This window comes from Catharus ustulatus, chromosome 1, assembly GCF_009819885.2.
Source record: "Catharus ustulatus isolate bCatUst1 chromosome 1, bCatUst1.pri.v2, whole genome shotgun sequence".
In the NCBI taxonomy this organism is placed as follows: domain Eukaryota; kingdom Metazoa; phylum Chordata; class Aves; order Passeriformes; family Turdidae; genus Catharus; species Catharus ustulatus.
In genome coordinates, this window is record NC_046221.1 from 139,507,259 (window position 1) to 139,533,336 (window position 26,078).

Below are 26,078 nucleotides of genomic sequence, written 5' to 3' on the forward strand. Positions count from 1 at the left end.
GCATGGTATATTGCTGACAGGTACGTTCTATGAATAGTTGGTACTGATTTATACATGGATTTGGCAATGTTAACATGAGCCACAGGAGGATATAATTCTGTAATTGTTGCTGTAATTTTCTCGTTTCCTCTCATGTCAGGGGTACTTGCCACCATGTTCTGATGTGGTGGGTATCTAGTCCAGAGTATTTGAGATTAAAAACTTGCATCGCTTTGAAATTAGGGAACAGTTAACACGCAAGTGGGTTCGAAATGGCTTATTAAATTAATTGTTGCCAAGATGTTTTTTATGTGACTTCACCTCCAGTGTGAGGGGGTTGGCATGCCCTGAATGGGGAGGGAATACATTTCCCAATAATAAGCACTGTTTGATGTTTGCTGTTCACGCAAAATGCAATATAAATGCTACTAGAAGCATGAATTTAATAACCAGGAAGGGTTATTTGAATTCTCCACATATTTTTTACTGGATTAAAATCTGCAACAAGTGATGTTGGAATCAATAGACAGACAGATGAAGCATGAAACAATTTGGCCATTCACCTTTAGGTTAGGAGTTCAGAATTAACAGAAGCCTTTGTCAGTGTCTTTGTTTCCTAGATATGGACTGATTTTTGTTGTTGTTGTTATTTTTTAGCTGGTTTTTGTTGGGTTGTTTGGTTTTTTAAAATTAAGTAACAGTGAACATTTTGAAAGTACATTAAGCCTAAAAAATACCAGGCTTTATACTTCTAAGTCACATGCTGAAAATCTGAGAGGATTAACACTTTTTAAAAACAGTTTCCCCTTTTGACACATTTCACTGTCTAATCTGAAATCCCTGTTTAACTACAAGCAGTAACTGGCTAATGGACATCTAAATACAAAGCTAGAGTAATGGGTTTAATAGTTAAAGACCTGGGCAAGAAACTTCAATGTTGTTACTGACTTAGTTTTATTATTTAATAATTACACATAGGCTATTAAGTGAGATAGAAAATGCATGTCTCTTGTGAATATACATTGGTGGAGTGTGTGGCATTTTTTTTCCCTTTATTTGGGCATTTAAGTCTTCATGAATTGTTTTACAGCCTTAGTGCTTTGAGATATCTAGAGACAGAGGGCCAGCTGAGAAAACAGCTCCCTAGGTATGGTACAAAGTGTTATTTCTGGGAAAACCTTTTCCTTTGTGGTCTCGCATTGCAACGTTTTCCCAAACTCCTCAGGAGTTAGAAAAGCTCCTGTTTTAAACCTGTTTTAGACCACTAGAACTTCTTTTCCTGAAGGTCTGCAGGGTGCTTAACCTTTCTGTTGGCAGTTGCCTAAGTTTTCTTAATGAGCTGGGATCAGTCAAAACATCTGTGATCACAGTGGTTTCTCTATCTTTCTACAGTAAGCACAAAGGGAAAAGGATACAGAAGGTTTCTAGTTGATAATGCCAAGACATTGCTATGAGAATGAAGTTTAAAGAATCCTAAGGAAATTTTCTCTTAGAGGGGCTTCAAGGAAGATAAATTGCTGAAGACTTTCTGTGAAAAAAGACATTACTAGGTGATAGATAGTGTGTGTGTGTGTGTCTCTGTGTCTGTGTGTACATGAGAGGGAGAGGAAAAGCTTGCATAAGTCTTCGGTAGCTTGTGAAGCACAAAGAAAATAACTTTGTGCACATAAAGAGACCTAGGTTTTTATGGTGTGGGTTTTTTCCAGATCCAGAAATGCTTTGAAATAGCTGTGAGCTAAGACACAAGCAAAAAGTCCTGAGACAGGGAAAGCCTGGTGACTGGTATTGTGTGGGGATGTTTTTCCCCGTCTCTGAATAGAATTCACAAAATATTTGAAAGACCAATAAAGGAGAGACACTTTCCAGGCCTCTCTGAGAGAAAAGAACAGCTGAAAAATGATCTAAAGAGGGGCAGGAAATTGTCCCCCAGGAACTGACCCTAATCTGTATTTGATTCAGGCTGTTAATCTTTTGCTGATTCTTTTGATTTGCTGTTTTAATTCAGAGAGGGATTTTTTTCTAATCTACACTTAGGTGTTTTCAGCTCCTGGAGTCATTCAGCCCTTCAGCATCATTGCCACACAAATAACCTGGTTCTGTTTTATTGTGCCTGGTTTCTCTAGACATTCTCCTTGGTTAAAACTTTGGAGCTATTGTAAAATGGAGCCTAAAATACCTCTTTCGCTTAGATTTGAGAACTGTTGTTGTCAAAAGCATTGGATTCTAGTAGCAAATCTATCTTTCAAGACTAATGATTAATGGCAGTCATTCATCAGCACCAAAATGTGTGGAAGTGTATTAATAATTCCTGATAGGATAACATTCCCCAAGCAGAATTTAGAAGTTCTGTGCATGCCAAAAACTCTCTGGATTTTTTTTCCCTCTGGGAAATGCAAAAACCCACAGTTTGTGTTTACTTAATTTGAAACTAAGTTAGCTAGTAAGGTAAAAAGAAGGAAGTTCATCATCTCATGGCATTGTTCTTTCAATCACTGTGTAATCAGCAAGAAAATGTATTGGAGTGAAAAGAAAAAACTTTTCTTAAATTCTCCTGGGGTTGTGTATAGGTTTGACTCTAACAACATGCTGAGCTCTGTGGGTAGTAAATCCTCCCTTTTAAAAAGAACATTTTGCAAAGCTGTAACAGGAAAATATATATATTTGTGGTAGACTTATGGGTATGTGGGTATGGCAGCTTGACAGTAAAAAGTCATCGATCCTCCACTAGAAAATGCCAAAATAAACTCTGCACTGTGAAGGGGCACTGTAAATGTCAGCCTTTAGCACTCTCAGATCTGCTACTGAATGTGATACAGACATACTGCTCTGCAATGAGTTTTGCTGCTTGGAAAAAGTGCAGTTTTGGTTATGCTCACCTGACTCCTGTTTCACAAAGGATACCTGATCTTACCCAGAAAAAGTAATGAGATTTGGGAAGAAGTTTTAATCTAAATATTCTCATGCTAAAATATTTCTAGGGTGAATAGTATTTGTACAAACGCTCTCAGGCAATCATTCTGACATTCAGTTACAAAAGGAATTACAACCTGCCTTGATTAAGGACAAAGAGGCAACAGACACAAACTGAAACACAGGAAGTTGCATCTGAGCATCATGAAAAACATCTTTACTGTGAGGGTGACCAGTCACTGGAGCAGATTGCCCATAGAGGTTGTGGAGTCTCCTTCTTTGGAAATACTGAAAAGCTGCCTGTATGGGATCCTGTGCAGCTTGCAGGTGAACCTGCTTTAGCAGGGGCATTGGACTAGGTGCCTCCAGAGGTCCCTTCTAGCCCCAGACATCCTGTGATTCTGCATGTAGATTAATCTTAGGTTCTTCTGGAGTAACCAGGGGTGAACATGCATTCAAGGATGCTGAACTGGGCATACCTTGCACACTTCTCAGAAAAATTTCCATGTGCATCACCCAGTAATGTGCTACAAGCAATGTACCAAATTGGTTTTCAGGGATAACAAAGGCTGCATAGGGATCTATGAGGAAATACTTCACTCCCTCTTGTTTGATCTCTGAATTTCAGGCTTCCAGGCACATTGTTATCAAAGAGCTAAGGGATCCATATAATTAGAGGCAGGGAAGGTGCTAGCTGTGTAATGTCTGTTTGAAAGGTCCACTGAGAGAGCAAGGAGGGGAAGCAGAATCAGCTCTCAAAAATCATGGAGGTTCCATAAGTTAGAGAAAACATCATGGGAAGAAAGGATGAGGAACGAGTAGCTGAGCTATGTTGTGAAGAGGGAAACCAACCAACAGAAAAGTATTGTCATAACAGTGTGCTAGGAAAGATGGGTCTATAAGAGGTAACAAAAAGAAGAAGATGAATATTTTGTGTTAGAACCATTAAATTGCATAAAGACTATCCAAATGTTGGTTTCTTTGAGTAATTGTTGCAGTTGCTAGATAGTTGCCTGTAAGTGGAAGGTGCCAGCCCAGTAGTGACTAGAGCAGAAATATATGAGAGATGATCTCCAAATCAAATTGTCAGTCACACTTTGACCTCTCCCATACAGGGGATTATAGTTCGTGCCTTCAGGGACGGAAGACCTGTAGCTGTGGCAATTTTTATGACTATCATATTGTCTCATTATGTCAACAGAGCAGCCAAAAAAAAGCAGAAAGAGAGGGATGGAAAGATGCTAGAGAAAAAATATTGTAAAATCTAAAATATTTTTTAAACTCATGATTTTACTCTTTTTTCCCCCTAATAAATGGCATGATGCATTTTCAAACTAGCCTCGTGGAGCTGTGAAAATACTCATGTCTCCCATTTTTCTTCAGTTGTCTTTTCAAGTGATGTGGTATCAGGGAAGAGGGAGTCTTTGGCTGATTCACAGCAATATTTCAAAGTAGAAGCAAAAGCTGGGGAAGAGGAACTGTAAACCTGTTGGCCTGAGAGCTCAGTTTTCAAACATTGAGAAACTTCTTCATGCCTCTCTGCTCAGCCTGTTGTACCCTGTCTGCCCTATGTAACATCATTTCCCACAGAATGTAATGGTGTTGAAGTTTTTTACCCAAATTAGAATATTTAATTTTATTATAGTTTTAAATCTTTAAGATTTGCGTTACAGGAACATAAAGTAAAATATTTTAAGTCTTAGGATATATTTTGTCAGCCCAGAAACCAGATTTTGCAGAGATTACTATGAGGCCAAAGCTAAGGGGAAAGATCTTGCATTTCTGTGTTGTAACAGTCACCACTGGGCAGGCAGCTGCCAAATGTCCTGCAACTGCCATTGATTCTTGCTGGCTTTCTTATCCCTTTCCTTTCAGAACCAATGCCCTGAGGCAGAGGAGTTTGTCTTCAGCCATTTCGTGATCTGTAACGACACCCAAGAGACGCTGAGGTTTGGCCAGGTGGATACTGATGAGAATATTTTGCTGGCTACTCTCCACAGTCACCAGTACAGCTGGCGCTCGCACAAGTCCCCCCAGGTATGTCAGAAGCAGCCCTTCCAGGGCAGCACTTGCTAAAGCTCATGGTGCCTTTATGCACAGATCCTTCAGTTTTCTCTGTGGTCTCAACAATCTCTAAAGCTCCAGTTCCTTCAGGAGTCACACACTGGGGCTGCAACACAGAGAAAAGGTAAACAAAGTGTGAGGAAAGCCAGAAGCCTTTAGAAGTTACTCAAGGGTAGAACTGGATGTGCACTTTTTGTAAAACGAAGCAGTTGTGTGAAGCTTCTGAAAAAAGGAAAGATAGCTTGCCAGGTTTCTATAACTAAGCAATCCATGTTTTCTGAGATGTACATTAGAGCTTTGGGGAATTTTTTTAACCAACTGTTTTTACCAGAAGCATCTGTTCACTGAAACTGTTTGCAGAACAGGGTCAAACTGGACAAAGCTCTCAACTTGGTGCTTGCTTTAGAAAAGATTTGAAATTATCAGAACACTCATATAGTTTAAATAATACGGTTTCTGTGTTATTGGATTTTTTATTTTAAGGATAAACAGTGAAACTGAAATCAAATACTTTTAAACTATCATCAGGAAGCATTTCAATGAAACTATAGAATCATTTAAGTTGGAAAGACCTTTAAAATCATTGAGTCCTACCCAGTACTGCCAAGTCTACCACTAAACCATGTCCCTAAGTGCCACATCCACACATGTTTTAAAGACTTTCAGGGATGGTGACTCAGCCATTCCCTGGGCAGCCTGTTCCAATGCTTGACAACCCTTACCATGAAGCAACTTTTCCTAATGTCCAATCTAAACCTTCCTGGCACAACTTGAGGCCATTTCCTCTTGTGCTGTTACTTGTTACTTGGGAGAGGAGATCTGCACTTGGGTGGTGGTGATAAATAGATTTCTCATATTAATTCAAGACAGGACAAGAATTTAAATCTAATTTTAAAAGTGTTTATGAAACAGCAAACCCATTTCTTCTCTTTTCTCAGTATAGACCCAGCTCCTGCTGAGTAGGAAACTACAGACCTGTGCCACCTCATTTGCTGAGCAGTAATCCTGCCCTGAAAAATTGCTAAAATTTTGATAGATCCTAGGAGGAATGTACCAAATGGGAGTTCCTAACTCCTCTAATGCCCAAGGAAATATCAGTCTTAGCATGTGAGAAAGAAGATAAATTTTGAATGGTAATTCTAAACAGGAGTTGTGCCCACTTTCACTGCTGACAAGTTTCAAGTTACACTGGGAGGCAGAGATGGCAAATTTACTGTGGTTTTCATTCACATGTCAGCTGATGGATATGCAGAACTACTGAATTTTACATGAATGTGGTAATCAGTGCAGAGCAAAATCTGCCAGAGTAAACAATTGCAGTTGACGCTGAAGTCAGGGCGTAAGTTAAGAGGAGGTCAAGCTAATAAAGGACCAGATTAGCCTAGCAACAGAGGAGCTGTAATAAAAATGTGTGCTGGTGTAAAAGTAACAGAGAGAGAGGCCTTTGGAGACTTTGAGACTCTGGAGTACTGTATGTCCCTTTCCATATTTTAAAAAAAGACATGTTTTCTCATACACACAAAATGCCTGTGATGCCCCATCCCACAGGCAAGCAAACCAAGTGGTGACTGTGCCCTGTGCAACTGGGCACTGCCAGAGTGTGAGACAGGATCCCCACTCATCAGGTGACATAGGATTACAGATGTTGTAATTCCTTGTGGTTGTGTGAGGGAGAAGGAAAGCTAACTAAGTGTAACTCATATTTCATAACCAATTATCACTTGCATTTGTACATTTAAGCCTTTTCCTAAATACAAGGAAGAAGGAAATATTTAAAGCAATATAAATAAACTCAGAACTAAGTGAGGCTTTCCTCTTAAAAATTTGTTGCATCCATTTTCTGGTTACTTACATAAAATTATTCAGTTGTGAGAATCCTCATTTAGACAGATCTACTAAAGGTGTAGTTCTGAGTATATTCAGTAATGATGCAAACTGGAAATTTAAAAATTAAGATGATCTCAAGCAAGTAAAAAGTTAAAGAGTTAAAATGAAAGCTCATTACCAATACTTTCTCTTAGTTGCAACTGAACTGCTAAAATCCACCATCAGAATATAAAGCATTGGACATCTAATACCTGGATAACTTCAACTGTGCTTTCAGTCACAGACTTGAACAGTGTGCAACATTCTGTTTTCATGGCTACTATGTAAATTTCTTGTTAAATGAAAAACAAAAGTGCAGGATGAAAGATGGAAAAGTCCATCAGAAAACCAAATCACACATAAGGGAGTGGGTGAGGTGACAGTAGAAGCTTCAGATTCATTTTTCAGATATTCATTCTTCAGCTAACAGTTGGTGATGTCAAAGGGTTTCCCCATTCTGTTTTGCTCTGATCAGATTTAGATTCACTGAAGCATTGGGCTGATAAAAAGTCAGGAGTGTCAGGATGGATTCCCATGTCCCAAGAGGTAGCAAAGCTAACAGCTGACTCCTGACTCAGCCACACTGCTGGCCAGCAGGCTCTTCTAGTAGGGAGGTTATACTTCCCTTGTCCCAGCCTTTGGAATAATTTCAAGACGATTTCTGCTCTCTTAACATTTTTAAACAGCCATGTCTTGCTGGGAAATTTAGAGAGTGAAAAACAGCTCTGAGGTAATTTCACTGAACTATATAGAAGCACAGGCTTTCTACACACAGGTGATACAGAAACAAATTTTCTTTACAAATATAAGCATATTCATTTGGTTATTGCCAATACAAATCATTGTAAATACTGCATTCAGAATGCCAGTTCATTAGCCAGTACAATCCTTTGTCATTTTAAATTGTACAAAATAAGTTTGTTTAAATATTATTACAAATGTTGTCATGTACATTTTTTAATGATTAATACAATCCTTGAAATGAAAACAGCAACTCAATCAAGACATCAGGTTGTCCCTGTTGTACTATGGCACTTTTCTAATTGTTTCCGTGCAAAACTATCTAGCAGCTTGTTATCCAAAGGTCAGAATAATGCCCAAGCAAGGACAAACCCTCTGAGTGTCATATTCATGGAATGCTAGATGACTTCATAGTTATGAAATTATTTCATTTCTCATGATAATTCCTGACTTGCCAAGTTAGTGAATTTTAAGAACTCTGAGAGCAGATTGTAAGATAAATGTGAAATAATCCATACTTCTGGAGTCAGGGACTTCCCTCCAGGCATTAGTTCATACTTGACTTACTTGACTTACTCTTGGGGATAAAATGAGTTAGGACAAGGTCTTAGATACCACATTCTCTTACTGGGAAAGAAAACCAACTTGCACAACTTTGGCTGGCTCATGTTTCTTGTTACACAGGCACTAAGAAGCAGCGGTTGCCATGAAATACTTTATTTAACCTCTGCAAAATGTTTTTTTAGTATGGCAAGGCAGTTCAGTTAAATGAAAATAAATAGTTTTAAAAGGATTGTATTTCTTTTACATTCACATCAATAAAATTCTCCATTTTTCTTTTGCTAATTAAGCATAGAGATGCAGTAATTGCCCATTTAAATTATTTAACACAATTAAATATATATACACCTAAAATATTTATTTTAGCAGATAGTTTTATAATGCTTTATTTACATTTAGAACTAATTTCATTATTAATGAAACTATAGGCTAAAATTTTAAAAAATTCAACTTTTTTATGCTACAGAAACAACTATAACACACCAAGGATTTGGATTTATCAGCTCTTGATGGTGTCCCTCCAACTGTTTGGCTTAACTTAAAGCTCCTTGCTTCCTTCGTTTTTTCCCTGCCTGGATCCTTTACATTTCAGGGAACCTAACCTTTCCCTTTTAACTTTCACTCTGATTCCTGCAAGTCTCGCTAGTTTGGCTAATATTTCAGCAATAAGTCTGAGGTCCAATGCTCACTCTTCCACGCTACTCCATCCCCCACATTTTCCTCAGATTTCAGGAGGTTTTGGCCCCCACTTAGGGATAAGGCACCCCCAGCTATACAGTCCCTTTCTGAGTTGGGGTAGGTCCAAAACTGATGGTATTTGAGGCTTTAAGCACTTCTATCTAAAGCTGCCAGATTTTGTGAGTTCCTTTTGCAGATTTTAATGAAAGTTAGAGGTCTGTTAGATATCATTAAAAGGGAAGAGAAGATACATCATTCCTGTGCTCTACAGACAACACTGGCTCCTACGTTATTATTGGATCCAGCCTGCACTCCTTATCTTGATCTTCACATTGTTTTGTGGGATGGGCCCCGGTTACATCAAAAGTCATGTTTGTCTCCAAGGCAGCTGTGTTTTTCAGATGAACTGGAGCATATGATACATAGGGTGAAACTCTGAAGTTAGAAGAGATCAGATCTTCCTAGTAATTTACTCAGAGTTAAGGAATTCTGTCTTGCAAGACAGTAGGCAATTGGAGGGTCCCACTAGGGCTCACAGCAAATGCAAAAACCAGAGATCCATGAGAGAGTCCCCTGAATGTATTCTGCAGAGATTGTTTGCTTATGAACAGACAGCAGGAATCATCTATAACGTGCTAGTTATTGCTAGTTGTTTTCTCCACACTCAAACTTCAGCACAATCCTCTGAGGAAGCACAGAGTGATGGATTTAGGTTTATTTGTGTGTTTTCTATGCAAAATGTAATGTTGCATAATAGAAGTTTTTAGAAGTAACAGCTCTCAAACCTTCCAGTCTCCTCCCAGGGTTACAGTAACAGTTCACTTTCATCATCTTTAACTTGAAACAGCAGATATAATGGATAAAAATCAGTTCCAGTGTTGAACTGGGCAATGACTTCAATAAGAACATGGTTATAAATAGAATATATTTATTTCTTATCAAAGTAAGTAAATATGCCTGAAACTTGTGCTTTTATTGCTACTTATATAGAATTTGAGGGAAAATATCACTTTTCTGATCATACACTTGCAAGGTCTTGAGTAGATATTACTACTGGTTAATACATTATTAATACTTTCACTGGAACACATTTTAAATTCTTCTTATTTCAAACAGTGTCTGTGAACACAAATTCTAAATTTTCTAAACTTACTTTTTAAAGCCTACTGTAGTTTTAAAAGGAGCAAATTTGCTTTTTCAGAACATCCTTCTCATTCTCCTACTAAAAAAAAGACTGAAACCAAATTCATGTTGCTGCAGGATCACAATTCATTGTTATTTACTTCCAAGTTGCAGTTCTTTCAGATACTGGGTTATCTAATGTGTAAAATTATATTTAGTACTCTGTGGGTTCAAATTTAGAAACTGTAAGTTATATATCAGTTATTGGGATATTTTCCCATTTTACTGTTTAGGAATGTTAGAGGTTCTCTGGACAATCTCTTGTACTTTACATAATCCTCCCCAGGTTGTTAGAGAACAACATCAGGCAAAAAAACAGTTGTATGTTATTTTATACTGTTCACGTAGTGAGAAGAGTACTCTTGGTTTTTTGGAGTGTCCTGCATTCTAAATCAATGCTTATACTATATTACATGTAATTGATTTCTAGATAATATCTGGGGCAGATAAGGATTAATATTATCCATGAACACTCATAATTTGGTTACTGTTCCTTAACCAAAAGACTCTTCTGCAGTGTGTAGTGTGAGTTTGTACCTGTGAGGTTCCGGTCTGCTTTGCAGGTAATGTTGAGGTTCACAATGTCGCCAGGAGCCCCCAGGGTCAGAGGTTTTCTGCCCTGTTTATCTGTTTTCTACTAGCCAGCATGGGGGTGATGGAAATTGCCTTTTTCCATGCTCTGTACTGGCTTTCTGTCCTACAAGGGCCAATGGCATAGAACTGTCCAGATCTCCCAAGTCACAGGAGATAATGAAGCCAAAGTGAAATTCAAGCTGTTTTGGTGGCAACTGGAGCTGATTATGTGCAGAATGAATATTTCATTCACTGTTTTTCCAAATGCTAGTTGGTTTTATTGTTGCAAATCCTAATCCTAGTCAAGAGCCACCTTGTATTGTGAAAACACAGTAAAAAATATAAATCAAGCTTCTCCTTTCATTTTTAAATTAAAAAATTCTTTAGGTTCAAGTCTTAGAATTCAGCTCCCATCTCCAAAGCTACATTTCCTCCATGCTGCTGCAGTATCACAGCTTTTATTTTACTATCTTCCATCTTTTAAAACAAGAACTGCTCCCACACCATTAACTGAGTCCTTGCTTGATTCTTCCCAAACTTTCAGAGTTCATAGCAATTACTCTTGTTCTCCCTGAAAAAACATCTACTCTCACTTAGAAGACAAATACAGTTCTAAAGAACCTTGGTGAAACCAAGTTAAATCTGGTCAATCTACAAGCAAAGTAGAAATTAAATTTGCCTCACTAAGCATTTTGAGGGCTCAAGCTATAAATTACTTATACAGATGAAAATCTATGCCTTTTCTGGACAGGCTAAATTTTTAGTCTCGCTTTTAATCCTCCATTTTAGTCCTCATGCTTTGTCATATGACACACAGCTTTATTTGCTCAGATCATGTCCTCCACTCACACATCTAGCTGAAAACCTAAGTAAATTTTGAGGAGCACATAGAAACATTCTGTGAAGAGGCATGATAAAGATATTCTTTATTTTAAAGATAAAGCTTTTCTAGCCATTTGCTCCAGTAAGAGCAGCTTCATCTTAATCTGCCTCCCCTGAAGTAATTTCTATTCCTCTCAAAACATAAATCCATAATGGCTAAGAATTACAAATCCAAACCCCAGCCAAGTCTAGTCAAAACAAAACTCTCCGGGTTATCTGCTGGTATATGTCCCTGACAGAAAATGCAGAAATCAAATATTTACACGAGTGAGTGCCTATCTTCACGTATACAATAGTTCGTCTGTTTAATTTCTCTCTAAGTTACAAATTTTCGCTTATCACTGGCTTGTATTCTTTAGAGAGCTTTGAAGTCCATTTTTTTGTACCTTATTGCAGTGACTTCTCTTTTCTCCTAGTATATGTCCCATACTAAGCTGTATTTCTTGAACTTTTTTGAGCAGAGTGTCTAATAAATTCTTAGAATTAGCATAAAGCTTGATAAATGAAATAGAGTTAATGGCAATTACTGCAAATCTTTAGTATCAGGTCACTTTGATATCTGTTTGGTAAGAGCAAGGTACAAATAACACCAAGGTTCTGGGTTCAATCTCTGTATGGGCCATTCACAAAGGAGCTGGGCTTGATGATCCTTGTTAGTCTCTTCCAATTTGGAAAATTCTGTGAATCTGTAAATCTGTTTTCTGCTAGAATAATGCTAATGTTTAAGTTCTCTAAAATCACTGCCATTTTTATTTCCTGCCATATATCTCTGCATCACTTAGTGTCATTTGCTGATTATTTCTAGCCATCTTTTCCAGAAATCTCACATTTAAATAACTTAATCATCCAGAGATCCCTTTTTGTTTTCATGGAATGCAGTTTCTTGGCTCAAAAGTAAACTTGTACAGCACCCAATTCTTATACTGTTAGGTCGTTAATACAAATATATTAGATATCTTTAAAGTAAAGTACGAAGGCCATGCATTTACCAGTATGCAAATTATATGTCTGTAAAGTAAGAAAATGCCAATATATGATAATAACTCTTCTTTATTTTTCTTTCTGAACCTTGAAGTTAAATGCAGACTAATCACTACAAAGAACATTATTAAGGCAGCATTTGGGAGCTAATGACTGCTCAGGGAAAACTGACAGCATGTTCCTTGGGAACATTCAACTTGTGAGCAAAGCTGTTTATACAGGGTGGGAGACATCCTAATGTTGTAGCTACATATAATTACTAGTCGTCAATTAAGGCATTTACATGACATCTATCTTTGGAGCACACAGTATTTTGTGGGACTGCTAGCTGAGACTGACCACTTAAGTACCTTTTCTCATTATTTGGCTGTCATTTCCAGCTACCATTCTCTCCAAAGTAAACAGTTTTCTTGTTTCTTCTAATTTTCATATGTGATGAGATTTATTCCCAGCTGCCTCTGTAAGAAACTGAACAGATTCCAGCCACTGCAGTTGGATTTTTTTTTCTTGTTTTCTTTTTCCTTTTCTTTAACTAATACTTCAGAATCAAAGTGACATGTTTGTTTATGAGTTTGACTATGCTAGTGTACAGCCTCCCTGAACATAACCTTGACTGTAAAGCTGTGCCCACACGTGTGCACATCCAGATGCCTGTCCTTGCACACACGGCGCGTATCAGCCTTTGTGCTTCCAGCATAAAACTCGTTTGAATCTGAATGCAACATTCATCACTCTTGCAAACTCAAAAGCCACCCACTGAATGGATGTTATTGTTCTGTGTGTAACTTGTGCTGAGGATACCACAAATTGCAAACAGGCTACTGAGTTGTAATATCTTTGAAAGTTATTGCTGTGGTTGTTTCTTAAAACAATGAAGGAAACCCCAGCATTCAGCCCTTCACTAAGGCCAACTGACCAGACCCATGGTGAACATTATCTATTTCTGGAAACAAATCATGGAAGAGCACAGTATTTACAAGTTTCACTTTTTGCTAGTGTAAATAATCAATCTTTGGGCCTGATCCTGTTCTCAATTACTTAAATTAATTAATGACAGATGTCCAAAATCAGATGAAATTCAACCCTCAAGAGAGGACTCCCACAAGGCCTTCATATGACTGTTTTAAAGAACTTAAGTGAAGCTTAGGCTCTGTGCTGGCCCTCTGCAAAGAATAAATTTTACCCAGAATGCTTATTGCTTTGATCCCTTATATATAACTCACATCCTTAAGTTTGCACAGCCACAAAGGATCTATACAGAGCTAAATAGCCAGATCTTCAGCTGGTGTAAATTTATGTAACTTCATTGACCTACATGGAACAGTACCAATTTTCACTACTCTGGCTTAAAGAATCTCCATGGGACAGAGGTAAGTGCGTATGGTGGGTAAATGGATGAAAGGCTCTTCAAATGATGAAAGACTATATTGCTCTGGAAGTGATTTAAGTTAAACTGGAAAAAAGCCACTCCTTTTCCGGAATAAATCACATAGGGAGTATAATTACGCAGTTAAATTTCTTCTCATGCAGTCAAGCTTGAACTTACCACCACATTTGTGTAAGAAATGAAATGTTTCCCATCTCTCAGCAATATACCACATTCTGCATTTAACAGACTTATATGCAAGATATAGAACCCTTCTTTATTTTTGAAGGAAAGGGTATTTGTAATTTTCTACCTTATTCTGAAGGTGAAAAATCTGGCATGGACCTGTGTTCTGTATCACCTTGCTGGTAATGGAATGGGCTTCTAGAAGAATTTCAAAGGCAGTGAAGAAAATCTCGTTTCCTGTTTTATGCTCTCTAGTCTACTTGCCCCTTTTTTGTGAACAGTTGTGTGTCTGGATGTTAAATATACTGTTAAAGCAGGTAATTTACAGAAATGCATGATTCAGAGCCGTTTTATAGTATTGTTGCTTCTTCTGATTGTGTCTGAAATCACAGAATTACAGACTGAATGCATCATTCAGACAACTGGTGCTTAGCATTGCTGAGATTTCAAACCAAGAATATTTCTCTGTCATGGGAATTTATTTCCTACTGCAAGGCACTTTTTTTCCCAGTCGTGTATTGAAGTAGTAATTTCTCTCTTTCCAGCTGTTACACATCTGTATTGAAGGCTGGGGAAACTGGCGGTGGTCTGAGCCATTCAGTGTGGACAATACAGGGACCTTTATTCGCACCATTCAGTACAAGGGCCGGACAGCATCGCTTATTATCAAGGTTCAGCAACTCAGTGGAGTGCAGAAGCAAGTAAGGATTTAATCCAGTTAGGAAAAAATAACATGAGTAATTTAAACTGTTGCCCATTCACGAATTAGTCACTTTTTTATTTATTCTCTCCTACTGGGATCTGAAAAAAAACAAGTATAGCAGTCTTTTGGGGCTATTTTGGGGAATTTTTACAACTTTTGTCTTCACTTTGGTGTCAATCTTAGCATTTAAAAGCTCAGTTACCGTCCTGTATTTTATATGCTCCTGTAAACATCCCTTTGTGTGCTTCTTAAGTTCTGACAGTGCTAAGTTACACAATCTCTTCCATGTTTTAAGCTCTTGAGAAACAGATTTTTCTCTTAATTTTTTTAATAAACTGTTCATAACATATTCTGGGTTGTAATTCAGGCCTGCATATTTTTTGAAGTGAAAGAATTACGAAATTAATATTTGAAAATTAGCTACTGTGTAATAACTTTCCCTTTACTATCTTTGTAAAGAGATGTGAAATAACACTGCAACTGTTCTGCCTCCATTGGCAGAAGCCAGAGCATGTGGTGGACAGAACATGCTCAGCTCATGGATGTGGCAGAGCTGTTCTGCACAGCAACAGTACAGCTAACCAGACAGGAGCAGTGCCTGGTGTCACTGAAAGCCCTGCTGAGATTTCATGTGGTGGGCTGTAGCTGTGGTGTGTGCCCTCATTCATGAAAAAAGAAATGATGGTGGTTGTACAGGGATGCACATGAAATGGTGTTCCCTGGTATAGCTTGGAGAAAGTCAGATACATCTCGACAATAAACAATTCATGCATGATGGACAGCAACAACGCCGAGTCTAATCTGGTCATTTTCTAGGTGGGTGCACTTAAATACAGAAACATGTTACAGTCATTTAATGAAATTATAAGCTTTAAAACAGCAGACATATAGTGAAAGGTCTGGATCATTGGCTTGTGATGGGAATGTGAGGTATCAGTGGAAATCTTTCTGAAGTACATCCCTGTGACTGCTGAGAAATGTCACAACATTCAGAGACCATCACAAAACTCTTGAAATCCAAACCAGGACTGTCAGACGTGGGCAGTACTGCTGAGTTCAGTGGGCAGGAGAGTGGATACATTACATGTTTCTCTCAAGCGTGGATAGTGCCTTAGCAATATTCCAAGCATTTTAATGCCAAGGTTTCTATGGAATTGCACATACATTCAGCCAATAAAAATAACGTTTTACCAGTCACTGCCTTCAGCAGTGCTTGGGAAAACCTAAAGCAGGGAGATTATTCTTCTACAGGTTTTCACTCTCTAATTCAATTTTGACCTTTTTTTTTTTCACAATTGTTTACATAAGAGCTGTATTTTTATGTGTTTTAGATCCTAATCTGTGGAAGACAGACAGTCTGTAGTTACCTTTCTGAAAGTATTGAACTGAAAGTGGTTCAACATTACATTAGTCAAGATGGACAGGCTGTTGTTAAAGAACACATAAACTGCCTTGCAGCCAAGCAGAAATTGCCTTCATACGTCCTTGAAAACAATGAGCTCACTGAGTTGAGTGTGAAATCTACAGGAGATGAAGACTGGTCCCAAGATGTATGTCTAAGTTCTAAACACACAGAACACAGCACTGTCATTCAGGTATGACTAGAAATGAGTGTATGGAATAAAGCACTAAAAATGCCTGAGACAACTGAGTACTTTGCATTTAGACTTCTGTTTGATGTAATGAAATAGTGAATGTTATCATCCTGAAATAGTGTAATGCTGATCTTTCCACAAACAGGTACCATCTTCGAAGAGTTCAATTACATATGTGTGGTGCACAATTTTGACTTTGGAGCCCAATTCACATGTGCAACAGAGATTAGTAAGTGCATTTTATGTCTCTGAAATCTAAATGTTTATGCCTTACATGTAATATATTAAATTAAGATCAGAATGACCCACTGTAAAGATTTATCAATAGTTTGTTTCAACAGTTGCAATACTGAAATAAAATTGGCTTCAAACCGGTGTATTTTTTTCTTTTTGTAGATTGTTTTCAGCCCTCTTTTCATTGTAAGGAGCCATCTTCCAGACCCTATTATCATACATATAGAGAAAAGAAGCCTGGGACTGAATGAAATGCAAGTGGTTCCAGGGAAAGGACAAGAGAAAGCACTGCAAAATATAGAACCTGATCTTACACACCACCTGACTTTTCAAGCCAGGTAAGATGCTCATTTTCCTTGGAAATGGTTCATTTGTATGGAAAAGAAAGAATAATTAACACTTCAACTTCTGCATTTTTTTCAAAAGTGTGCCATGCCCGGAGGGGATATGACAGAACAAGCATATGTAGCTGAAATTGTATCAGAGGAAATACTGAATTCACTATAACTGTCCGACGCACGCTGGCATTTGTTTAATTAAGCAGTCCATAGTCTTGTGTTTTAAAAAATGAATTCCTGAATTATCTTGAAATGTTTTTTGAGACTACTGAAGAGTTTTTAGGGTCATAACAGTGTCATAACAAATCCATGCACGTCAGTAAATTCTCAGGAACCTGTTGGACATCATAACTTGATTCATCCACGATTACCATGAGAGTGTTCTTGCTGCAGAGTATACTTGGGAAGCCTCATTAGAGAAAATGTTAATGCTAATGCTTGATCTTGTTGCGTAAGTGACTGAGTCTGTTTTCAATGGCAGGGAAGAAGATGATCCATCAGAGTGTGCAGTCCCTATCTCAACTGCTCTGATTAAACAGATAGAGACCAAATCCCATCCCGGTGGCAACGTCAGTCAAGTACTCTCTGAGTTCTATGGCACTGCTGGTCCTCCCCAGCCTGCATGGCCTTATAATAGGAAGGATTCAGACAGGTAATTCCTGGATAAACCTTCTTCATGACTGTTGCATTGCCTTTTCAAATATACTGAAACCACATTCTGGAAGCTATATGCGATGAATATTGAATATGTTTTCTGCAGTTACATAATTCCTTCATGTAAACTGCAGAATCTGTGGCAGGTGGGGAAAAAAATTAGGTCAGCCTCAGGGCTGCCCTTGTTTACACTGAGAAGATTTATCAGTATGGATTTTTTTTTTAATGGAACCGTTTTTTTTGTGAATGTACTTTCTTTACTGCAGCTCTAGAGGTTGTTGTCTCTTCAGCTGCTGTTTGTTTCAGTAGAGAGAGTTGCTGTAGTTGTTGGGGAAACAAAAAGGAAAAGTCACAGATTTAGCTCTGAAGGACAGTGATAACTCTGTTAAGGCATTTATTAATTGACTAAATTTAGGTTGTGCTTATGGAGTTAAAAATATGCCTTTATAGCCTACACCTACCTAGATGCTTCTGACAGCCCCTCAGTGTGTTCCAGAATGATAAGGTAAGAAAAGTTGCTTTTCCATTTCACAACCAGAAAAACCTTGCAAATTTCTGAAAATGACACCTTAGCAATCTTGCATTTGTTATTTCTTTGACTTTATGTTTTTGATTATTTATTTTTGACAGCACTGAACAGCTCTCCCAATGGGACAGTCCAATGCGGGTAAAGCTGTCGGTGTGGAAACCATGTGTTAAAACTCTGCTGATTGAACTCCTGCCCTGGGCATTGCTTATCAATCAGTCCAAGTGGGACCTCTGGCTGTTTGAGGGAGAGAAGATTCTTCTTCAAGTACCTAGTGGGAAAGTAATTATACCTCCCAACTTCGAGGTAACTTTACCAATCACCTCAGCAGGCACAGTTCTGCCAAACACACTGTTCTAGAAGAATGTTATTACTCCAGATGACTACCACTTTCCAGGCACTGTGTCTGTCTGTCTGTCTGTCTGTTAGTCATATGAGGACAAGCAATGACAATAGGAATTCATCACACTGACTGAGTCGCTAAGTGGGTAGCAATTGGTAGCAATGTTTGCAAAACAACATCCTAAAGATGGATGGTTAAAAATTGTCTGCAAGATGCTGTAGCAAGAAGGCCTTCATTCCATCAGCAGCTTTCTCCCCTTCTTCTCAGTTCAGCCAAAGAATCTGCAACATGGATGTAAGGTAGCAGCTATGAAGGCCAAGTAAAGACTTTGGCCCCTGCTGTGCCAACGTGTCACTTGATTGTTGACTACAGTAGCAAAATTGACAGCCTGAAAGGAATGTTTGGTTTGAGAGCTCTTTATGACATGTTACTTCATGGCTTTTAATGTTACCAAGAAAAGCTGATAATGACACAGAATGAATTACAATAGAGGGAGATTTTTTTTTTCAATACCTGGCTTTCTTAATTCAGTGTAACAGATCTTCCCACATATCTTGGCCATGTATATTCTTTTGTATTATAACTTTGATATTCTTTACTTTTGAAATAATTAATGTGATTTGACACAGCAACTTGTTAATTCCAGTTGAGCAATCTGATACTTCCTATTTATTCTGTCATCCTTTTTTCCCCCCACGTATGTCTGTTAATAAACAAAAGGTCTGCCTAGTAACACATCTCAGTGTAGACTACAACCTTGATCCCCTGTGAGGATCAGTTCCTTATCCACCTTGTGGTAGAAAGGCAGGAAATTATATTCACTGCCTACTGGAAACTGCATTTAGAAGTGTAGTAGAAATGTATCAAATTGTGAATAACTGATGATCAGTCATTTTTTCACTTGCAGGAAGCTTTTCAAGTTGGAATATACTGGGCAAACACTAATACTGTGCACAAGTCAGTGGCAATTAAACTGGTTCATAACATGACCTCCCCAAAATGGAAGGATGCCGATAATGGGGAAGTAGTAACATTGGATGAAGAAGGTTTTGTTGAAGCTGAAATTAAACTTGGTGCTTTTCCAGGTCATCAAAAGGTTAGAAGAAAATTCTAATGATTTGTAACTTTATCATGTAAAAACAAAGTCATATAGCAGATAAAACAATCAAATGTATGCAGTGTGAAAGCTTCTCCCTAATTATGTTAATATATGTCCGACATAAAGAGAGTATAAACAATGTGTGAAATGTAATTTAAAGAATTAGATTGCCAAAAACATACTGTGTAACCCAGAAAGATAATACAATATCTCCTGGAAAAAGAATTAATGAATTCTCAATTATGTTTGGATAACATTGACAGATGCAACTTCAAAAGTACGTGATGTGGCTCCAGTTACAAAGTGCATGAATATAAAGAGGATTTCTTTGATTAGAAAGAAAACAGCACTTCTATTGCTACATTTCACTGCCTTTTGTGGTTTTGTGTGACTTCATCACAATTTTCTTTATCTTACAGTTGTGTGAATTCTGCATTTCTTCCATGGTTCGACAAGGTATACAAATTCTACAGATAGAAGATAAGACAACAATAATCAATGATACATCATATCAAATCTATTACAAACCACAGCTTTTTATTTCCAAACCCCACTCAGGAGAAGAGGTAAAGCACTGTAGATACTGTTTTTGTTTGTCTTCTGTGGAAAATGGTCGTTTACTTCTGTATCTGTATTTAGGTGAGCTGCATATAGCAGAGCTTGGAACAGAAATCTTTAGACTTAATAATCATAAAGTAATTTATGTCATTTAGAGTACTGAAACCTGGGTAAATTCAACTCCAGTAATTAACTGTGTTCAGAAATCTGTGCAAGCAGCAAATTCTTGCACATTGCAGAATTAGTTCTGCCTGTTCTCCATCTGTTCAGGCACTAATGGCCATTTCTGTAAAATAGGCAGCGTAATCCGTAGTAGCTGTTGAAAATGTTCTCAGAATTTTTACTGAGTTTGCATGTAAAAGAGGTATATTGGCCTGGCAGGCTGAAAACTTTTTGTTATCCTTTTGGGAAGATTCCAGTTATCTGAGCAAAGCTGCAGAACCAGAGATGTGCCCAAAGTTTATGTATTTCATAAACTGCATCAAATTGTGGATATCAGTTTTCTAATAATCTCACAGAATATTTAAGGACTAGCTTGCAGGAACCAAAATGTGTGTATGATCAATATATTTTAATCAACCATTTATACATATTTATTGAAGATTACATTTATAGTAAAATATGTGGAAAGAATTCTCAGGGTCAAACTTCCTAGAAGAACTGGCAGATTTTTTAAGTTCCTGTTTCTGTATTGTTTTCCTTCTTTAGTTTTCTTCACATCAGTATCTACAGTTGTGCATCACACATTTTGTGGCAGTCTTATGGGATGGGGAATGTTGAGGCTAAAATCCATTCTCCAAATGCATTTTGTTCACACAGTTGCGTTACAAGAATGTAACTTGATTTTGGTAGAGCTATGTTGTGCTGCTGAGAGCAGACTGTAGATCACAGAATCAGAGACTATTACAGAAAGGCTTGGGTTGAAAGGGACCTTAAAGATCATCTAGTTCCAAACCCTTCAGCATGGGCAGAAACATCTTCCAGTAGACATAGTTGCTCAGCACCCTCAGATAGCTGTGCTACAAACCTATACCTGAAGACAGAATTCGGCCAAATAGCCTTTAATGCAATGCACTCTAGTGCAACCTTTAGTTAGTTGTGGTCATTGACTACTTGAGAGCATTCTGTGTAAACCCAGTGTGAATAAAGCTCCTTTTAGGAGCCAGCATGCCGTGCTACCACCACCTTTTTTTGTTCCCAGGACTTGCACTCAGCTGACAGCACGGTGTTCAGCGTGGGCCCGGCCGAGGCAGGCTCCGGTGAGGCGCTGAGCGCCGTGCCCTGCTGGGATCTGCTGTCAGAACCGGGTCCCTTGGGGACAGGGACATCCCTCGGGGACAGGCGCGTGGTGCTGAGCTTCAGCGCTGGGAGCCGTGAGCTCTGGAGCCTCCCGGCCGTCATCAGCGCGGAGCTGGCGCGGCAGAGCGTGGCAGTGCCCACCTGTGCCAAGAGTGGATTCTGTACCAGGTACTGTGCAGTGGGCACACACCAGCACCCAACTTGGCTTGCTGCTGTAAAGCCTCAGCTAGTCAGAAACCATAAGTGATTCATGCAAAAGTCAAAGTAACACATGCCTCCCATATGGAATGGCAAGTCTTACTTTAATTTAAAAATTGTTATCTTCTGATGGCTTCAATGCTTTTATTGTAAATAGTTTAGTGATATGTACAAGTTGTACACTTTTTAGAATTTATGGCCTGCTAGTTTTTCCTGTGCGTGCAAATAAGAGCTTGAAAAGCTTATATCGGGGAATTAAGGTGTTTTTTAATTTGTGAACAACAACTTAAGAGTTCAAGGACAATGTGTAATAATACAATACAAAAATTTAGGTTTTGCTTATGAAAAGTAGACATATATTTTTGTAAGCCTAATAAGAGGATAAAGAAGAAAAGCAAAAGGGATTATTAAACTATTTTGAGATTACAGCAAGGAAAGATTTCACATTTTAAAGCTTGAACTGTGCAATTGTGCATTCTACTTACAAACTTATGGAAGCAGCTAGTTAAAAACAGCAGTCCAGTGACTTGTCAGATGAGCATCTTCATTTCTTGAACCTGATATCTGAATTTATTCATGCTTATACTGGTATGAGCAAAAAACAATCTGCTGAAATTGGAGAAGCTACATCAGTGTGCATTACCAGAGATGTGTTTTTTCTCTTGCCTGAAGTGCTTGATATTATTCCAACCCTCATATAGTTCCTCTGCAGAGTCCAAGAGGTGTCATTTTTGATACTAAAGATTCTCATACAGATTTCAGATTTTAAAAATTTTATTGGAAACAATAAGGGAAGGATTCCTTATCATTCTGCCACAGGCATAGAGAACCTCATGTTCTTAATGAGATTTTCAGACTTTGGATTTTTTTAAATCATCATGAGGTTGAGGGTTTTAGTAATAACCAATAAATTTGCACAAGAGAAAAAAAAGAATTTATTTTTATGCATGAAGATATTTTATGTAGCTAATGAGTAGAACTAAATTCATTTAATCTCATTTTAAAAATTGATGTAGTGATGATCCATAACATTAACATGTAAAAGAGCAATAGCATTGTGGATTATTACAGGAGAGCAGTCAGATTTAAATACTTGTTCAAATATCTTTCATGTGTACCAGAAAAGTATATATTCAAATTCTTCTGAAAAAATTTAAAGATTTATGTTGAAAATTTGGGCCTACAATCTCATGTCTTTAATTTAATATAAATCTCTGCTGGCTCGGGCTTTCATCTTGTAGGCACACATGTTCAATTTAACTCATGAGTACACCCCATGAAGCAATTTCTTCTCTTGTGTTTTTTAGGCTCTTTCCACGTGTTCTTCTGTTAAAGTGGAGATGTGTACTTGCCTAAATGTAGATAAATATCTATGGACTTGATCATAAAGAATCTTACAGATGCTAGTTTTGAATGTCTTTAATTTTTCAGGATAATAATATGTAGAGATTTCATTCAAAACAGGCATAATCCAATGTGTCTGCTTCTGTTTTAGGGCTATAGCACTGACTTACCAAGAGCATCTTGGTGTGACATACCTAACACTTACAGAAGATCCCAGTCCTCGTATCATTATCCACAATAGGTGCTCCATTCCACTGCTTCTAAAAGAGAATTTCAAAGGTGGGTATGATGCAATAATTAGAAACAGTGCACTGTTGTAGTATAACTTATTTTACTGTATCTCCAGTCCAAAAATTGAGTTCAACGTTTGTTTTGGTTATAGCAAGAACTTGATGCTCTCATGAAGGTCTCTCTCAAAGTGAGAGACTCTGTTGGAGCTAACTGTGAAGTTCAGAAGTATGAAATATTTATCTCTGGACTTTTGGGTCTCCCTGGTTCCAGCTGTCAAGGTGACTCAGCTGTAAGAAATCCATAAGCAGTGGGAGTTTGTTGACGTCAATTCAATCCCATGGAACATTTACATTTCCTCAGATTTGCAAATGTAACACAAAATGTATTGTCAAAATCTGGTTACAGTAAGTTAATGTAATGATCAGTGGAACATTATTTCTGTAAAAATTTATGAAATAGAGAAGAGGAAAAAAACCCAAACATACAATATTCTAACCTATAGAAAAGCAATGTTTTTATTTACTAGGCATATTTCAGACAGAAACTTTATTTGTGCAAACATAGATGAGTTTTGATTTCATACAGTTGCTAAAAAGCTCTGATCTTGTATATTTTATAAAATTTCAGATACCCCAAAGTTTGAAGTTTACTGTAGAAAGATTCCAGCTGAATGTTCGGTTCATCATGAACTTTACCATCAAATCTCCAGCTATCCAGATTGCAAAACAAGAGATTTATTGCCCAGTATTCTTCTGAAAGTGGTGTCATCTGATGAAGTAATAAATGAATGGAGTGATTTTGTGGACATCAACAACCAAGGAACACAAGTAAATCATTATAAACTACTCCCTAGTTCACACCATAAATGGTTGTCTTTCTGACCTGCACAGTGCATTGCTCCTCTGCAATGAGTGTATCCTTTCTGTTGGATTAAGGGCTTTTATTTAACTACTGGGAACTCTCCTGCCTAATTAAGCCCCTTCCTGTGGAAGTTTTGGAGCACAGACTGTCTTCTTTACTGTCTCTTTTTTTAGAAATAGCTAGATGAATGTAGAGGCTTTATAACACTGATTTTTCTTGAAAATTTCTGGGCCCTGTAAACAAAGAATGCCACAGGATCCAGGTAAATTTGGGCACTTAATTATCATGGGATTTTTATCATTATATCTTGTAGGAATCATCATGGTCATTCTCCTTCTGTGTCTTTACAGAAGCTGCTCATGTCTTTCTAAAACAAAACAACCCCTCCCTTTTCTTTCCCTCTGTTATTTTTCTCTGGGTCTTGAGGTAAATGAAAGCTTCCTTGACTGGAGTAATTCTTTTTGATGGGAATTTTTTCCATCTTTGAAGTCATTAGTTTACATGGAATCAACATAAACTGCTTGGCTCTTTGAAAGAAATACTAGTTTCAGATGTTTTCCCTGGGCACAAATCACAAAATGCTCTTGATTATTGAGTGTTATGTTATATAGCAAGTAGTTCAGTTCCATTCAGCAAGCCAGTCAAGCAATGCAAGGTTTCAAATTTCAGTCATTAATGTTATGCCAGACCAGGGTTCTTTATAAGTATCTGGCTCCTAGAAGGAATTAGATGCTAAGACAACATTTGGGGATCATTGTCTACTTGAACAGCTTTCCAAAAAAAAAGTATAGCCTTCTGTTATTGAAGTTTTGGGATGTACATGTTGAAAATTTTCCCAGGATTTCTAAGTCTGTCTTTCTCTTACAAAACTATGAATATAAGTGAATAAGGAATATACTAGTAGTGTCACATACAATTCAGTTCAGGTTGTGAAATAACTGGGATTTGAAGGATCTTGGGTAATTTGTATTTCTTCTGTGGAGTCACAGATAGGTACTTCTTTTTCTAGCAGAAAGTAAATTTAAAACTACTTAAAACTAATACCTTAATGAATATTGAAGTATTTATTATCAGAATCATTTGAAATTGGAATTTAAAATGACCAATCTTCAAGATCAGTGGAGCTTTATTTAGAATAATTGGAGTTTTGAAAATTCTGGAAATGTTCTTTTTTCTCCAATCCCATGTAGGATTGTGAATCTCTTCCAGACAAGCAAAGGATTAAAACTGACATGTCAAAATTAGAAATTCTCTTACATATAATTTTCAGAAGAATAAGAAATTTGATTCATGGAATTTAATTATCTGTACAATTATTTGTATCATGAAAAGCCTAACAAGAATCAGTTTAAGTGCTGATCCTACTAAACTTCCAATTGTTTTTGCTTCTGGTGACTTCTTAACAGCAGTAAAGATTCTTTACTTTGTCTAAAGACAAATAGCTGTTCATTTTACCTGTGCTAGTCCAATATCTTTGTTATTTCTCAAGTTTGCATTCCTTTATATTATAGCTTCTGTCACTGCAATCTGGTAAACAATTGTGTTGACAGTAACCTTGCAAGAAAAGAGAAGCCAGCTTCCTCTAAAAAGATTTTTCCAAACCTTTAAAAGATCTTAATCTCTTAATCTGTTAAGATCTCTAATCTTATCTCTCTTAATCTATTCTAGAGAAACACAAAACTTGCATGGAAATATTGCAGAATTAAGCTCCAAAAGCTGTACATCACTTCTTTAAGTAGGATATTCTTAAGGACAGCTTTCCAGAGTGAAAGTTTGTACACCTGCAAGCAAGACACAAACCTGTTGTCAAATTCCCATTTTTCCTGCCTTTTTAGACGTTTTATGCTTTCCAATAGATTTTTGCCATTTCCTTGTGGTGGCACCTTGCCTGTGAAGGTGTTCTCACAAACCTGTTTAAATGGCTTAATAATATGTTCAGTCTTCAGTTGTTAATGCCAGATTTCATGGATCCAAATGTTACTTACTTTTCAGTCTTCATGTGTTTTACATCATGCTATCAGCCGTTCATCAGCCCTCTGAGCTAGGGCATAGCAACATAATGTTTGTTTCTAGAGGAGAAAGTGGGATTTTTTAGAGCTCCAGGAAAATGCCTTTCTTCTTAATCC

At 37.5% G+C, this 26,078-nt stretch overlaps 1 protein-coding gene across 5 annotated transcripts in view; it reads left to right on the forward strand.

The window, feature by feature from the left end:
• VPS13B (vacuolar protein sorting 13 homolog B) overlaps positions 1–26,078 on the forward strand; it is a 427,554-nt gene that overhangs the window by 375,118 nt on the left and 26,358 nt on the right. For all 5 annotated transcript variants that reach the window (XM_033079391.2, XM_033079426.2, XM_033079417.2 and 2 more), the window contains exons 43-54: positions 4,765–4,926; positions 14,515–14,670; positions 16,004–16,267; positions 16,413–16,496; positions 16,664–16,839; positions 17,321–17,491; positions 18,124–18,325; positions 19,270–19,458; positions 19,881–20,027; positions 21,221–21,486; positions 23,012–23,139; positions 23,719–23,918. In XM_033079391.2, the coding sequence (XP_032935282.1) occupies positions 4,765–4,926; positions 14,515–14,670; positions 16,004–16,267; positions 16,413–16,496; positions 16,664–16,839; positions 17,321–17,491; positions 18,124–18,325; positions 19,270–19,458; positions 19,881–20,027; positions 21,221–21,486; positions 23,012–23,139; positions 23,719–23,918 (2,145 nt within the window). The remainder of the gene's footprint in view (positions 1–4,764; positions 4,927–14,514; positions 14,671–16,003; positions 16,268–16,412; positions 16,497–16,663; positions 16,840–17,320; positions 17,492–18,123; positions 18,326–19,269; positions 19,459–19,880; positions 20,028–21,220; positions 21,487–23,011; positions 23,140–23,718; positions 23,919–26,078) is intronic.